Here is a 16,942-nt window from a genome sequence, read left to right as displayed (position 1 = left end):
ACAAAGCCTTCTGAATGTGTGTGATTTTGGGAATAGTAGAATATACTTCAATACAATTTCACGTTTTTTTATTATTATTTTGCATTGCTTCACAGCAAACAAACAACATGAAGAACATGAACATGTGCAAAAGGTCAAGCAAAATAAATCATTTCCTTAAATTCCCTTGGTTTTTGCCCACCAAAGCTAGCAAATGCTAGCAGGTGTCGCAGTCCTTTATCCAGTGTGATTGGCCAGTAGGTCTTATAGTCTTGACCAGTAGCAATTAGTCTTATTAAAAGTCATGTCATTTGTAATAATTTATAAGTCACAAGGTCTGCGAACACTAACCCCACACTGTATCCACATTTTAGGAAACAAATTAGCTTATTACTAGCTTATTACCATTAGACCATGCGCTTGTTATAATAAATATACTATAGATTCTGCAAACAAAAACAGTGATAAAGGTAAAAATGGGATTTGTAGATGTAAAGCCACTGATCATGCACACTGTGCTATGTCTAAAACTCCGGAATTGGTACACTGTAACTACTCTGTGCACATAAATAGGTTACACTTGCAAATATTAACATCCACGCAGTTTTTTAAAGTTATGTTTATATGATTGTAAATACAATGTAATAATGTGTATCTACACAGCAGCTACACTGTATCTACCTCTGTTACAGTGCAATCACACAGGTAGTATGTCACTTAATGTTAAGTGAGGCCAAAGAAAATCACAGGAATGCTATTACATTTTTTAAAACTAGATTATTGCCATATTATAGCAGTAAAGTGCAAGCACATTTTTGTTGTTGTTTTTTTTTTTTTTGGACAGGTAAAAGCCAGTCTCCCAGGTTCAGAGAGGGGCATGGTCATGTGTCACTTATTTCTTCTCTGCTTCTGTAGACACCTGAAAGAGAACAAGAAAGATTGAGTCACGTGACACGTCACATGCTTAACCAGGGCAGCGCTAAGACCGGCAACTCAGGAAAAATAAACATGTCATATTTCATATTTCAACGTTGTCTAATTTCACATTTAATATTACCGTTATGAAGACGGAGAGACAAACAAATCGGTTCATTAAAACAACCTTCATGAATAATCAACATTTGGTGTCATTAATTATTCATGAGGGTGCCGGCACCTTGAGCTGCTCCATGAAGCTCGCTTTGTTGAAGCGGCCAAAGGCCTTCAGGATTTTCGGGGTCGGGGGCCTGGGTGCGAACAGGGCGAGCCCCGTCTTCTTGTCGGCCTCCACCGCGGCCGCGGCTGGTCCCTTGGCCTTCATCAGCTTCCTGAGGAGGAAGAGGAGCGGGTCGCCGGAGACGGGTCAGCCACGAGAGCGTTGGAGACGACAGGCCTGACATGACTCAGGTAAGCACTGTGATTACACTGAGAGCGGATGTAGCTTCCTAAGCAATCTCTCCTTTCACTTTGCTACAGTTGGCTGAACAGCTGCATCCCAAATAGGGCTCAACACCGCAGGCATACTGGTGAGAGTTTCTGTACCTTGAATTGGTCCACACTGAAATTCTGGACCTACTTACCTTCCCTTCCGGGCCAGAACCTTCTGGGCCTCGGGGTAGTGGACCAGGATGTCAGTGAGGTCCTTCTTGTCCAGGACGAAGAGGTTGGCGAAACCGTGGGCGGCAACGTTGGCTGTTCTCCTGTTGCCTCCGTCCTTAGAAGACTGTAGAAGGCTGGCGATGACGTACAATGGCCATTTAGACAAAATTTACAGAAAATTAGCAACCAAAAAAATGTGAACAAATATGTGTTCTACCCATGCACTGTGTGAATAATATATATCAGGTCCAGTGTGGCTGACTGATCTGATCTGGCATTGTGCCGTTCACTGCATGCTGATGTCACAGCGCTGATAATGCTAGTCACATGCTCAAACCCCTCTTCCTGTTCTGTACCTGATTTCTCCAAACACACAACCGGCCTTCAGTGTGACAAATACGATCTTATTGTCTGGTCCTCCGATCACCTGCACCTCTCCAGCTTTGATAATGTACATCTCCTTTCCAATATCGCCCTGCAGACAGGACAGAGTCAAAATACAGAAAACAGGAAGCGAGAAACTTCACAGGCAAACAGGAAACAGGGAGGGACACAAACTTCACGAACAAAAACCAGGAAACCGGAAGTGAGAAACGTAAACCTTAAACAGGAAATGGGAAATGAGAAACTATAGAGTCAAGAACAAAAATGAGGAAGTGAAAGAACACATTAAAGGACACCAAACTCAATTAGTTGTGCATAATCAGTCCCCTTTTAAAACGCTTCCCATTATCTGCTTGTCAGTGTCAAAATTAGCACCAGACATCATCTAAGCACTAATAATCAGCCCACAGATGACACAGGTGTGTTCACGCTCACCTTCTTACACACAAAGTCTCCGGGTAGATACACAATGGATTTAAGTCTCAGCAACATGTCTACAAGCATCTGGTTATCACATCCCTGAAACAAAATATATGTAACTGTTTATCACATCCCTGAAACAACACATGCATCTGTTTATCACATCCTCTGATTTATCACATCCCTTATACAACATACACGTATTTAATTTTATATTATAGTATACAAGGTACATATGTTGCATATGTCATGTCTGTTAGTTCAGGTATTCCAAATATGCGTTTGACTCTCAACAGTTCAATGGTGTAGAAATATGGTAGTTGAAAAGAAGGCATTTGATGGGGGAGGGGGGAAGGTTACTTTTGGGAACTGACCTTGAAGAGGTCGATCTTCTGGAAGGTGGTGAGGTTGATGTCCACGGCGATGGCGGTTCTCATGACGAGGGGCATCTGCTCCAACAGCACAGACTCATCTGCCCCAGGGTGGGGGGGGGGGGGGGGGGGGGGGGCAGGGGGGGGTACATGAGTAATGTTTATACCATGTACAAATGTAAATGTAAACGCTATTAAAAACAAGTAAGATATGAAATTATGTTCTAGAAGAATCAAAGCTTTTGTACTAAAGGTTAACTGCAAATAATAATAATAATAAGTCAATAATTACATTATTATTTCACAGCAGTATGGAAATGTGTTTTCAGCATACTAACATTTGGTGGGAGTCTCAAATGCAGACACTCTTTAGAGAATTTGGAAAGGGAATGTGCATTCAATTCAGTTAACTTCCTGCAATTTGATTGGTTCTCCCGAGTCTTAGCCAGTATTATGTTATAGGCTAATGACTGAGCTGGCTCATATGGCCTCTGCCGATTGGTGGTCCACCACCCATTAACAGTTGGTGTATTAGAAACGCGCATCTCTGGGCTTTGGACAGACATATCTCATTTGGACCTAGTCGGTCTGGCCTGAGACTAAGGCGAGTCCTTACCCAGCATGCCTTGGGAGGCCCAGGTGTAGTTATACCAGGTGCGTACTCTGTGCTGCACCAGTTTGGGGATCCTGTTGGTGTTCATGTAGGCCACGGTACCGTCCATGGAGCTCCGGAAGTAGGTCTCCCCGGCGGTGGCGGCCCCGATCACGTCTCTCATCTGTGACGAGCGGAGACAGACGCCTGTCAGCTCAGCTGTGCTTTCCAACGGGCTGCCTGCAGAGGCACGGCTGGAATCGCCTGTGCTCACGTACGCCAGCGCGTCCTGCGATGACTGCTGTGAACGGTTTATAGAATCTTTTCCGCGGAGCCGAAAGTACAGGCGTGGGGCCCGGAAACCGTACGTTCGCCTAATGCCTGTTCCTGAGAGAGGCACACAGTTGGATTTATTGTTAATTATTTAAAAATGTATTTTACAGCGCTTATCAAGGGGGGTACACTCCTCTATCATTTAAGCCCCTGGCAGCTACCCTACTCCACTCTGAGTCAGGACTTGCATTTTTAAACACATTGGTGTGAATGGATTGAATTTAGGGAAGGTAAGCTGTGAAGATCGCTCTGGATAATAGCGTCTGCCAGATCTCCAAAATGAAAATGTGAAAATAACAACGGTAATGCCTCATCTGAGTGTCAAACTTGCAGCCTCTGACTTACGAACCCTTAGCAATTACACTACACTACTGCTCATACTAGAATGCTAGGCCAGGCCATGCAAACACCAGCAGGTGCGTCCAAAAACCCTCCAGTCCCCCTAACAGTGATGGTGGCAGGGATCGCATTCAGATAAATGAATCACCTACCAAGAGCCAACCACCTGTTGAAGGCAAGTCACTCATTAAGGATGAGTCAGAGAGTCAGTCATTAAGGATGAGTCAGAGAGTCAGTCAGGGCGTTGGTCAGTAAGAGTCAATGAGTCCTATCTAAGTGATAGCCACGCGATCATTCACTAGACTCTCAGAAATAAAGGTATGAAGAAGTGCGTACAAAGAGACACATGCTTGTCACTGGTGTCAATTAATTATTTTCCGGGTAGGGGTGAAATACATAATTCATTTTTCTCTTTTTTTGCTTGTAAAAGGTAATTATTAGTTCCCTAAGAGCACGTTATTGTACTTTCAGCGTTCACTCGGGAAATATGTTGCCTAAAGAACAGCAACCTTTCCCTTTATTTCTGAGAGCGCACCATAATTATGTCTTGAGCTCAGAACCAGATATGACCGGTTTTGCTAATGTTTCACTGGGGTTCAAGCTAATTACTTTTTTAAAAAGCTAGTGTGTTCCATCAAGCTCCATGAAACTGGATAGCAGTCCCTTGCCTGACCCTCAGACCCAGCTTCCTATGAAGCAGGTTAAAGGTCATGCGTGTGTTGCCATGGCAATTAACTAGATGTAAACAAAGACACCTACAAAGTGTGCTAAAGTTAGCCATATAGCTCGCTAATCCCACTTTGAATTCTGTTGTTGTTGCTGTTGTAGCCAAACACTACATTGTGACCCACAAGAAATGTTTTAATGATGATGCAGTGAAATTTCCACTGAATTTCCTTTTGCAAATGTTGGATTCTTTCTGCATAGTTGTGCACAGAGGATGTGGTAGTGGTGTCTGCAGACATAGGCACAGTATATCCACTGTTTGAAGTTATTCTACCCCAAAAATCAACCTCATGCATATACAAACGAAGAGAGTGACAGAGAGAAAAAGAGAGTGTGAAAGTGGGGGGGGGAGACTGAATGCTAAAGGGACTACAGAAATTAAACTGTTTTGGGGGGGGGGGGGTAACAGTAACAAAACTAATTTTCTCTATGTCTAACGCAGTCGGCACCTCGACTCGACCACAGCGTCACGCTCGTACCTGTCCGATCAAGCTGGAGAACACGAAGACGCCCGTGAAATAGTTCAGCAACTGAAAGAGGATCTCAAAGACGGTGTGGGGCTCAGGCAAGCCCCCGATGGTGATCAAGGTGCGAACGGCAAAGTAGTAACATCGTAAGTACCTGCGGGAAAGACGGTAATCTGGTTTCCCTCTCGCTGAAATACACCTACACCGGCCCAGTCGCGCATGGAGCTCAACCTACTGCTCGTTAATTACTCGTAAAACACTAGAAGCTTCCGCTATACCACTATAAAAAAAAATCTAATAAATGTTAATTTATATACAAAGACAATTCTACAGACAAACTGACGCAGTTTAATTTCCTGCCCAGGCTTTTTGGTTTGAGTTAGTGACGATACATGTAGGAATGATGGGTATTAATGTGGCTTTATAAAATCATGAGGCTGAGGCGCTGTACTGAGGCGGTTCATTGTTGTGGCAGTGTAGTTAATGTAAGCTGTGCAGTCAGTAGCTGACAGTAGAATATGATTGCTTGAATCCTTTGGCCAACATATAATCCATATTTCAAAAATAAATAAATAAATGGACAGGGAAAAAAAACAAAACAATAAAAATGTGGAAAAGTTTGTAAGAAGAACCATGAAAGACTAAGAAACCCAAAGAGGATGGACACAGACTTCAGCACTTTTCATGTTATAGTGATGTAAAGTTGCCCTTAAGTTTTTTTGTTGCTGCTTACTGGCAGATATTAAAGCAAAGGAACCCAGTGTCTCACAGGTACCTGTCCATCTCACAAGTCTTATACATCTTGTCTCATAAGTCCTGTCTTATGAGTCATCAGTCAAAAAAGGGAAAAAGATTTTAAAAAGACAGAAAAAAGAAGAGCAAAAAAAAAGTAATAATAAACAAAAAATAAAAATAGAATATGGACATTAGGGTACCTGGCCAAGAAATGTAGACAAAAAAAGAGCCCCAAAAAAGTAGTTTGTCATCTGAAAGATTTGGCCAAACATGGTGCTGGGGAGGGGAAGCTCAGCCACCATCAGCAGGGCTTTCTCCGCATAGAGGAAACTGCTCAGGTAGCTACAAAAGCACAGAACACTCAATATCAATCAAAAAACATACGAGCACCTTCAAAAATATATTTCAAATGAAACAAGGACACCGTGTGTCTTCGATGCGAAGCACCACTCTTACGTAGCGCCCCCCGAATTTCAGCTACTTCAAGAATTTCAAGTCCTAATGGCTCCCCCTTGTGGAGAAATCTTCAGTTTAATAAGTGTGAGAGAGTGAGTGTGTGAGCAAGCGAATTCAAGGGAGTGTGTGTCTGAACAAGCCACGTCCATGAGGTGCTTCGCATCTAAAAAAAAAAAGACCAAAAAATGTGTTTTTATGATAGTAAAACAGGTGAAAAAAATTTGGCATCAAGTCAGGCGTGTTGTTTGAGTTGAGAATGATTCATAAGCCATTCACAGATTCAGTTTCTCCTATTCAAAGCAGTGTTCCTCAGATACAAAACACTAATTCTACTCATATAGTCATATAGTCTTCCAATGGAGAAAAAAATCAAATCAAAATATCCTTTAAAAAAGCTAACACTGTTTCTAAGGCCTAAATCAGCTGGAAGGATAAAGAACAAACGTGCTCTTTGGCCATCCAGCACTGGTGAATCAGACGGCCCTCGTCCAGAGAAGTGCTCCAGAGAGAGAGAGAAGGAAGGAGTTACGCACGCGTTGCCCTTGCCGCTGTAGACCCACTTGGTGGAGGCGATGCCCTCGTAAGCGGAGGCGATGTAGTAGATGCACGCGTTCAGGTGAAGGATGTACAGCAGGTAGCCGATGGTCCGGATGACTCTGCCAGAAAAAAAAACAGGAGAGCCCTCCACATATTTACCGGCATAGCAACACACAACTTACTATAATGTACACATTAAGGAACATGCTTTACATTGTGAAGCTTCCTTCCTGTAACAAATTAAGTTCATCATTAGCATTATTAGTATTATTCTTATTGTTTTTGTTATTATTATTAGTATTATTATTATATTATTATTGAACAACAGTAAAAAAACACAGTGAATTTGCTCTCTGCATGTTACGGGTTGTGAGTTTCAGCAGATCCCAGATACGTTTCAAGGAAATATTTCGCAAGCCAAAACACACAAACACATGAAAGAGAAACTTTGTTCTAAGAGTTGGTGAAAATAGAAGTTCATTAATAAACTGTAGACATGTAGTGGGGTCTGAAGGGCTGAAGTGCTTGAGTGTGCTCACTGTTGGTGACTGGGTAAGTTTCGGGGGGGGGGGGGGGGGGGGTGTGGGGGGGATGGTCGGGGGCTGGGTGTTCTGCTCTTCCTACCTCCAGATGTAAGCCTTGGTCATCAGGCTTTCCAATCGATCGCTGAACTCAAAGAATGCGTCCATCTGAGAAAATAAAATAATAAATAGATCACACCTGAGCTGCATTTTAGATGCAAAACAGTTAGCAGAGGTTCACCCTGAATGCTACCTTCACTCTAAAACTGTTCTGCGACAGCCTTTGAGGCACATGCAGCCGAATGTATGGCACTTGTGCTGACACACTCATGTTCACTGATCGATTCATTTACTCTCACTACGGCTCTTTGAACAACTCACTTCTTCACTTACCAACTCTCGCTGATGCTCATTGACTTTCAGTGACTGACTCACTGATTCTTACTCACCAACTCACTGGCTGACTCGTTGACTCGAAACAACTGACTCACTGACCTTTAACAAGCGGTTGGCTCTAAAGATGGAGGTGAATCCCAACTTGAGGCACAGCAGGTCAAAGGGTATTACACTGATTATATCAAGCTAAAACGGGAAGAAATAAAAATATGCATTAAATCATATATATATATATATATATATATGATGTGTATACACCAGGCTTTAGGTCAAAAACACTTTAACAACATTAGTAAAGAACCTCACCAGAACCTTCAACCTATGTCTTTAAGACATACAATGATGTAAACAAAAAAATGATTTAATGAAGTTCTGGATAAAGCACTGAAGCAGAATCCTGATCTTGGAGAGCGTGTGATTTTGGATTTCCACCATTTAGGTTTGGGTTAACAGGGATTGTTTTAGAAACACTGGATTTTAATCATAGAATGTCATATCTGAAATCACAGAATCATAAAATCATATCTTAAAATAACCAAAATGAAACAACTGCATATATGCATTTTTTACCTTAAATCCTGGACTGTCTCTGTAATTCTTTTTTGTTAAAATCCTGTCATTCTGAAAGATAGAAAGTAAGTTGCTGTTGACTTGTTGCTTTTTGTCTTTTTCACACACACACACACACACACACATGCACGCACGCATGCACACACATTCGTGCTGAAGATGCCTGTAAATTTAAGGTACTTTAAATTTAGTGAACAATGGGAATGCAAATTCCTTCCATACATCCTCTTAAAATCAGCAAATAATACACTACATTCTGACAAGCGTTGTTTTCCAAACACAGAAAAATGTTAAATCAACTGTGACAGAATAGATTTCACTGCGACAGAGTGCACTTCATTACTATTGGACATGCTGTGTTCATGTTCAGTCCGAGATAACAGTGGGCATTTTACTGTGTTCAGCTTCAAACACACAGAACTCTCGACGCTGCCCCATGTGGCTGGACGCAGAACTGCACATGCTCCCACAGCTGCTTTCCACATTTCCATGTTAAAGTTTGTCACAGACAACCTCGTCACACACTTTTTTTGTGTGAAAAAGTAGGGCCCACCATAATAGGTCATAGGCTAGTCCTGGTTCTTCCGGCTTCTTTACAGTTAAGAAAAGAATAGAGTGAAGAGTGTTCAAAAAAAGGAGAAGAAGATCAACGTCCTTGGTGACCTTGGACGAGGATTGCACTCACGATGACGTCGCCCCCCTTGACAAACTGGAGGCGGGGCCGGAAGATGACGACGTCAGCGATGTAGATGAGGTCACACAGGAAGTCGCTGGCAATCCAGTAGGGGATGCTCTTCTCCGTGTGGTAGGGAAAGGCCAAACGAGCCGGGACAAGCCAGGCGTTGTAGTTGAAGGCCAGGGTGACCAAACTCAGCCACGAAATGTACCGGCGGTCTAGAGAGAGAGAGAAGGGAGAGAGACAGCAAGAGAAAGTTTTAATTGCAGCTTTATTAGTCGAATCTGCCACCCCATCTTCACCCCATCCATCCATTATCTATGCCCGCTTATCCTGGTCAGGGTCATGGGGGGTGCTGAAGCCTATCCCAGCATGCATTGGGCAAGAGGCAGGAATACACCCTGGATAGGCCGCCAATCTATTGCTGGGCACACACCCCATTAACTCACCATTCACTCACACACTCATGCCTATGAGCAATCTAGAGGCTCCAGTTAGCCTAACCTGCATGTCTTTGGACTGTGGGAGGAAACCGGAGTACCCAGAGGAAACCCACACGGACATTGGGGGAACTTAGCAAACTTCACACAGAAAGGCCCAGGCCGGTTTTGAACCCAGGACTTTCTTGTTTATTTATTTCAGCATTTTTTCACGCTCTTGAAAAAGCATTTCAACTGAACTGGGCGGACTGGAAAAAGGAGGAACGTCAAAGGGAGAAAAGGATAGAGGGAGAACAAAAGAGAGAAAGAGAGAGAGAAAGCAGAAGGCGGGGACTCGGAGGAGAGACTCACCTGTGAAAGGATCGAAGGTCTTGCCCACCACCTTGTCCATGGCGTCCTCCACAGGCTTCAGCAGGGTGTCTATGCAGGAGCCACCGAGTTCGAGTAAGAGCGACACCCCCGTCTTCTCCGCTACCTCTGGCTCCTTCACCTCTTCTTTCTTTTTCTCCTCTTTCTTGTCGTCTTTTTTCTCATCCTTTTTTTCCGTCTTCTTGGCTTCCTCCGCCTTCTTGGCTTCCTCTGCCTTCTTTGCTTCCTCTGCCTTCTTGGCTTCTTCCTCTTTTTTCTTCTTCTCCTCTTCTTCTTTTCTGATTCTCTCCTCCTCCTGTTTTTTCAGAAAGTCACGCTTTCTCAAAACGGGAGCTGGAAGGAAAAAAAAAAACGGAATCGTGACCCAGACAAACCATAATGTGTGTGTGTGTGTGTGTGTGCGCGTGTGCATGTGTGTTTGTATAAGTATGTGTATGCATATGTGTGTGTGTGTGTGTGTGTGTGTTTGTGTGTACATGCAAGTCATTTTGTGTGCTTGTATGTATATTTGAGTGTGTATTAGCTTCTGGGTGTTCATGTGTATGTAGAGTGGGCGGGGTCTCTGAGGGGGCGGGACTTACTGACAGGTGGGCTGGGCTCCGGTGAAGAAGCAGTGGGGTCAATGACCTTCTCCTTGTAGAGCGCAGTCCTGTCCCTCATCCGCTTGATGACATCAAGCATTTGCTGGTCAGCGTACTTGTTCACCACGATGGGGCGTGGCGGAGGGGGAGGGTCCTCTTGCCTGCGGAAGGAGGTGGACGACAGAATGGGTGCTGATCTAGGAACAGGTACCCACCTCCATATCCAAACTTTAACCAACATGAGCTAAGAAGCAAAACTGACCCCTAGACCAGCACTCCTATGAGCCCAGTACTGCAAAAAAGTCTGTCTTAACAAGAGTTTTCTGTCTTGTATTGAGAATTAAAATACTTTTTTTGCTGCTTCTCAGGAGAGCTTATGGAATTCTACTTTTAAGATATATATATATATGTATATATATATATATATACTTTTTATTGAACCCCGTGGGGTAATTTGTCCTCTGCATTTGACCCATTCTAGTTACCTAGGAGCAGTGGGCAGCCACAGTGCAGCGCCCGGGGACTAACTCCAGTTCTGAGGCCAGTGCCTTGGTCAAGGGCAACTGCAAGAGCGCACCTAACATGCATGTCTTTGAGTGTGGGAGGAAACGGGAGTACCCGGAGTAAACCCATGCGAACACGGGGAGAACATGCAAACTCCACGCAGAGAGGATCCGGTCGGACCTGGATTTGAACCCGGAACCTCCTCCTTGCGAGGCAACAGTGCCAAGCACTATGCCACTGTGCCCGCGTTTACTGAATAGTGCGGGCCGTAGTGCAATACTTTGCATCCTCACAGTGGAGACAGAGTTAATCACTGTTGCCTTAAACTATATTGTTTCTTGGATTTTTATTTTATTTTTTTTGGTATTGATTTAGCATTAAGGAGATCCACAGATCCTCTTAAGTCACAAATACTGCAAATCCCATAATCCTCTTTCGGCAGCACTACTTTAGTCTGCTGCTGTCTCTCACATGGAACAGATCCTTTAGCCCCATGTTTGTTTTCACCACTCAAATCAGCAGCGAAACAACATCGCGTGCAGATATAGGGCAGATACCAGGGCATTTTTGCGCCATACGGCCCACCATTTTAACTGTGATTATAACTCGCATTACGCCTCTTTTAGTATTCTTGCCTGGGTGTATTTAACAGCTTCTAAAAGTATTTCACCCTTTCCATAAGGTATTTCATTCTTTTCATTAGATATTTCAGCCTTTTCATACAGTATTTCAGCTTTTCTTTTTTAAGAGGAACGCTGTCTGGTTTTAAAGTTTACGTCCCCCAATTTTCCAAAGAGTATCTTACTGTTTTTAATGAAGCCTCCGTGTGTGTCTAAAGAACAAAGGAAATGACTACTGTTACCTTAGAGAAGGGGTAAAAAAAAAAAAAAGCCTAAAAAGACCTTTTACATGATAAAACTTTCCCTTTTCTTTTTTCACCCAATCACACCCCCGCCCGACCGACCAGGGTCACCACCAGGGATTTTGGGTGGGCCCCATGAATAGACTTCACATTGGGCCCCACTACCGCAGACCACCCCTATACCTGTGCAATTAGGGCCCCTCTCAGGATAAACGAAACGAATGGAACCGGACACAGTGTGACAGGATGTCCCAAATGCACAGGGGGGGCTCGAACCCTTACCCCTCAGCAGTGCCGGGTGGTTTGGCAGCAGGGTCGGACGGCTTCTCCTCGGCCTTCTTGGTTTCAATCGCCGGGGCGGGGGCGGCCGGAGCAGGGCCTGCACGAACGCACCAGCAGGGGGCGATGTTGCCAATTACACATTCACTTACACAAATGAAGCACTCCAAGAAAGTCAGTTTAGGCAAGGGCAACGACACAGAGAGAGAGGGAGAGATTAACAGAACAGAAGTGGGTAGAGAGATAAATCAGGCCCTCTTTTACGGCTGCTTTTGTTTTTGTTTGTATTCACCCCAACAAATTATCTCTCTTTAATGACTGATTTCCAGTTGTTGCTGCACCCCCTCTCCTCCCATCCTCGCCTCCCCAAGTTTAAACTCCCAGAATTCTTTGCCGACAGGCAGGTCCTGACTGTCTCATCTCCTCTTTCCTTCTAAGCATCGATGGCAGGAAGCCCAGAAGAGGCGATGCTATCTGACTCCAGGTGGAAATCAATACGCGGACATAAAAATAGAGGCAAGACATGCTGAACGCGCGTTTGTGTTCTTGAAAAAATATAGGGTGGCCTTTATATTTTGGTAAACTGACATATGTAAGCTACACACCGCAAGCGTCCCGGTTCATTCATCACCGTTTTAAAAGCCTGACTGAATTACGGACCGTCTGGCACCTGGGTGAATTGCTTACCGCCTGGTTTGGCTTCTCCATCTTTCTTGGTTTCGTCCTTTTTTTCCGCAGGTTTTTCTCCTGGCTGTGAGGGGGGAAAAAAGTTTCCTTCAGACTTGAGCAATTCCAAATTTAGAACCATATTCTGCAAGAAGGGATGGACATCCATCTATTTTTATAATGTATTTTCTCCAAAGAAAAATAATAGATTTTAAAAATGATGTTCAGATATATGTAATATAGTAAGCAAGCAAGGTATTGCAATCACTCACTCTATATTAAATTATAAGCTATAAGAAAACGTACGCATGCGCAGGTACGTGCACAGCCCCCAGAAACGTAAATGACAAAATAATGCAATTTAGGTAACAAAATTATTTAAGTAACGGACTCTTTTTATCACTTGCTTCGCGTGCAGTTCTGCGCCTAGGCCGACTTAAGGGCTCACGTTCCCCTTCTTGATCAAACAACGACGGGCGAGAACCAGGTCTGTTAGAAACCGATTATCCGCTATACGACAGGAATGATAAGACAGATGCCCCAGACACCGGAGCGCCTTTAAAAAGGACGTCAATAAAACCGGCTCTCTCTCACCCGGCCGTGAGTTACTTCCTCGTTCTATCTCTCTCAGGTGCGCGTGACAAAATTCCAGGATGACGCGCCGCCTCTTCGCCCCGGCGAAGAAAAGGCAATCGCCGGCGATCGGATATATCACGGGAAGCGCTGCATTCGCGGTTCAGCGGGCACGTAAGTAACGACGTCGTTCGGCAAAGTTACGGCCGCGCCGAGTGTCTGGGCTCTGGAGAATTAGTTTTGAGAAAAAAAAAAAAAAGTGGGTGGGGGAGGGGGTGTTTCTCCTAACTGCTGGGTCAACGTAGGTTATGGACACGTCAAGAGAATGGTTGATTTTATACTAAACATTGACTTGTTCCCAGTTGTCAACGGAGGAGATAAACTAGTCATGGAACAGGTGTGGGAGATAAATATGTCCTGGGACAGCTGTACTCGAGCCACTAATGTACATGAGCCGCCAATCCCCTGGTGGCTAAGACTGAACACAACACAACCCAACACAAAAAAAGCACAGTGCGGAGAACAGCCCATTCAACTGAACAATGCTCACCATTTTCCTACCACTAAAAGGTACCCAGTGCTCACTGCTTACCTACAAACTCGATAGTATTTGAAAACCCCCAGAGTTTCTGCCTCTACTAAAGGACCTGGATAGGTATTCCACGCAATGTCTACCCTCTGTGCGAAGAAATACTCCTTAATGTCTGTGCGGAACTTTCCATTCATGCTAATTTTCATTTATGCCCCCTCGTTCTACTGACACAGACGTCCCCATGTCTCAAGCAAAAACAGCACTATCCTGTACACACCCCAATGTCCTGCAAACGTTATCGATGAATTACTACACGTCCCAGAAGACCCGGCAATGCGATGTGTCCTGCTTCTCGAGGCAGAGTTTAAGTTCATTTACATCTCGGCCATTTAGTTGTCGTTTCTTACACACAGAGCAATTTACGAATGCGAATAAAGAAAAGGTCTAGATTCATGAGGCACCACCAACACAAGCGGGGATAAATGAGGAGTTCAACGGTTGGGCTATAACACACCAGAGATGAGCAGTCCCTCATCGCTAGAATTAGCATGTAGAAGGGAAAGTAAAAAGAGGTTTTGGAGGATAGAGGAATATAGGCTAGATCTAGGGGAGAAGACGTGGAAGAGGGGATGGGAATCAGGGAAGAGGGTGTTGTTCTTTTTTCTGCCGCTCTGTAAGACATCTCTGTGGCAGTTTTCTGTAAAAAGCACTTACACATAAAACTTGATTTGATGATTTTTTCATTTATTTTTTTTTGAGCGAGTCTGTTCTTCATTTCACGTCACTTCCGCCTGTCTTTCCATTGCAGCCTTAACTCAGGCAGGGTCCCGCAGGGCCACGCACGTCTGTGATGGGACCTCTAAGCACAGAAACGCCTTGCTGCAATCTTCCACCGCTCGGTCCTGGCAGGGGAACCCTCGTCCCCGGAGTAAATCAGCCTTTTATTTATGTATTTATTTATTTACTTACCCACTTACTGACTTGTAAATAAATAAATAAATAATTGAATAAGGAAGAAAAGGTAGATAATCCCAAAAAACCAGAATAAAACTGATCAGATTTGAGAGGAAAAATAGCCTGCCTATCTGACCTAAAGGTGGATGCAGAAGGGGTGCAGCAGGTGGGGGGCTGCAGGGGTCTTACCTGGGCAGGTGCGGGCGGAGGTGGAGGTTGGGGCGCTGGAGCTGGGGCCGGGGTCTGTGGATCCTGGCCGACTCGGGGCGGCCCGAAGGCTGCTTTCAGCTTGCCGAACATGTCAGTCCGGCCAGTCAGGAGGGGTGAGGGCTACTGCAGAGAGACACCGAAACCCCCCACCCCCACCTCAGTTTATCCCTCACAGACTGCTGTCAGGAGGGGGGCTGTCCTCATAACCTGACAGGCTGATGCAATTAGCGCTGCTAATACCCACCTGCACACCACCACCACCACCACCACCTTTTCCCCTCCCAGTGAGCCCCCCTTTCACCATAAGAGACGTGCTTCTCTGTGTGATTCATGCAACGGTTGTAATGTGGCTCCATGACATCATTTATTGAGTTCCTGTGGACTGCCACCTATATATGCCCCCCAGCCACAATACAGGGGAACAGCCTGGTCGTGCAACGTTTTCACAGCTCTCCCTAATATCTGCCACTCACAAACAATTGAAACATCTCTGTCAGATTCTCTTTATCTACTCATAGAATACTAAAATATCTCTCAAATGCAAATTCTCTCTCTCTAAAAACCTCTCTGTGTGCATTCAAATTCAAATATGATCTATCTGTGTTTCAATTGAATGTGTTGCTAAATGCTAAAAGCATTAGAATACATAAGATATGTGTCATGTTCAGATGCTTTTCTCTTTTAGAACTGGCACTGTGGTCTTGTTGGCCCTGAACGAGAATGTTGGTGTGGCCCCAAAGTGCAGTAGCCCTAAAAAAAACTGCATATAGAGCATTTATGCCAGTAGCCAACTCTGCATTCTCTCTCTCTCTTGCTCTCTCACACCATTTAGTTAATTAATCCTCACATTCTTTGGTCTGTCCTGAGAGGATTACTGCTGTAGTCTTTCAGCTGAGCTTATTTTGCGGACATAACGAGTGTGAACTCCAAATAACTGTAGCGACCTTTATATAGGTATACATTAACTCCAATTCTGCTCGAATTCTGGTATCTTTTTGAGCAGAGGTTTAAATCTCATTTGGTCTTTTGCGGCTGTTAATATTAGAAAAATCGCTGCATGTGAAATATTTTAGAAGCCACTTCTGTTCGAGTGTGTTTCTCTCTCTCAGTGTGTGTGTGTGTGTGTGTGCGTGCGCTTGTTTTGATGTGTGTGTGTGCGTGCGTGCGTGTGTTTATGTGTGTGTGAGTGTTATGGTAAACATCTCGCTTAAAGTAATAGGAGACGACGAGCAATTCGCTAAACCGTACTTAGATTGCCTAGCAAAGAATCAACTTCTAAACAGGCGTGTGTGGTGACCCTGTCTGTTACCATGGTGAAAGGAAGCTATCCAAAACATGTGCGTCAGTGAAGTCTTCGGTTCAGAGAAGGTATCAAGAGTATACGGTTTACTGGGACGCCATACACAACAGAGTTTACTTTTCTTTTTTATTTCGTCAGTTAAATAATGTCACTTCAAGCCAGTGCTCCCAGTATGCAGTATTGCGGTATGTACATATCTGGAAATATCCTTAACAATAAACTAGCCAACTGAGCTATGTTGCTAGCTAGCTAGGACGGTAGTTTGCTCTAAGTTTTGTAGATCTCCATGGTGCAAGACATATCTTAACGCATTTCTGACAAACGGATCGATTAGAAGTTCGCACCATTATTGGATTCAGATTTTTATTTTTTTTTAATATGTAAAGGATGTAAGCAAGGTGTGTTTTTAGAATTCATGGCTACCAAAATCGTTACGTGCATTTCGTAACAAGTCACCGCATAGCACATGTAGATACAGGCTAGTTTTATTAACTGAATGTTTATTGTTACAGATGATCAGATCGTTACCGGCATAGATTACACACATCTGGAAGCCTTATGTGGCGTCAGTGGACTCGGAGATGGGTAAGAC

General features: G+C 44.1%; 2 protein-coding genes across 4 annotated transcripts in view; one reads left to right on the top strand and one right to left on the bottom strand.

Annotated features, from left to right (window-relative positions):
* Positions 1–589: 589 nt before the first annotated feature.
* Positions 590–12,923, bottom strand: LOC135254160 (cyclic nucleotide-gated cation channel beta-3-like). The gene is made up of 17 exons (XM_064334140.1): positions 12,803–12,923; positions 12,119–12,215; positions 10,471–10,631; positions 9,872–10,222; positions 9,090–9,298; positions 8,405–8,455; positions 7,934–8,020; positions 7,542–7,606; positions 6,914–7,036; positions 5,202–5,343; positions 3,349–3,508; positions 2,736–2,833; positions 2,377–2,460; positions 1,914–2,032; positions 1,539–1,691; positions 1,136–1,286; positions 590–898 (listed from the first exon to the last, which is right to left on the bottom strand). Exons 1-17 carry the CDS (start codon positions 12,921–12,923, stop codon positions 872–874), a joined length of 2,199 nt encoding a protein of 732 aa, XP_064190210.1. The 3' UTR covers positions 590–871.
* A 3,285-nt stretch (positions 12,924–16,208) lies between these two features.
* cnbd1 (cyclic nucleotide binding domain containing 1) overlaps positions 16,209–16,942 on the top strand; it is a 30,056-nt gene continuing 29,322 nt past the window's right edge. For all 3 annotated transcript variants that reach the window (XM_064333719.1, XM_064333717.1, XM_064333716.1), the window contains exons 1-2: positions 16,209–16,535; positions 16,863–16,935. In XM_064333719.1, the coding sequence (XP_064189789.1) occupies positions 16,496–16,535; positions 16,863–16,935 (113 nt within the window). In that variant the 5' untranslated portion in view covers positions 16,209–16,495. The remainder of the gene's footprint in view (positions 16,536–16,862; positions 16,936–16,942) is intronic.

This window comes from Anguilla rostrata, chromosome 4 (genome assembly GCF_018555375.3).
Source record: "Anguilla rostrata isolate EN2019 chromosome 4, ASM1855537v3, whole genome shotgun sequence".
In the NCBI taxonomy this organism is placed as follows: Eukaryota; Metazoa; Chordata; class Actinopteri; order Anguilliformes; family Anguillidae; genus Anguilla; species Anguilla rostrata.
Note: the sequence above shows the minus strand (reverse complement) of the source record. Positions and strands in the feature narration are given on the sequence as shown.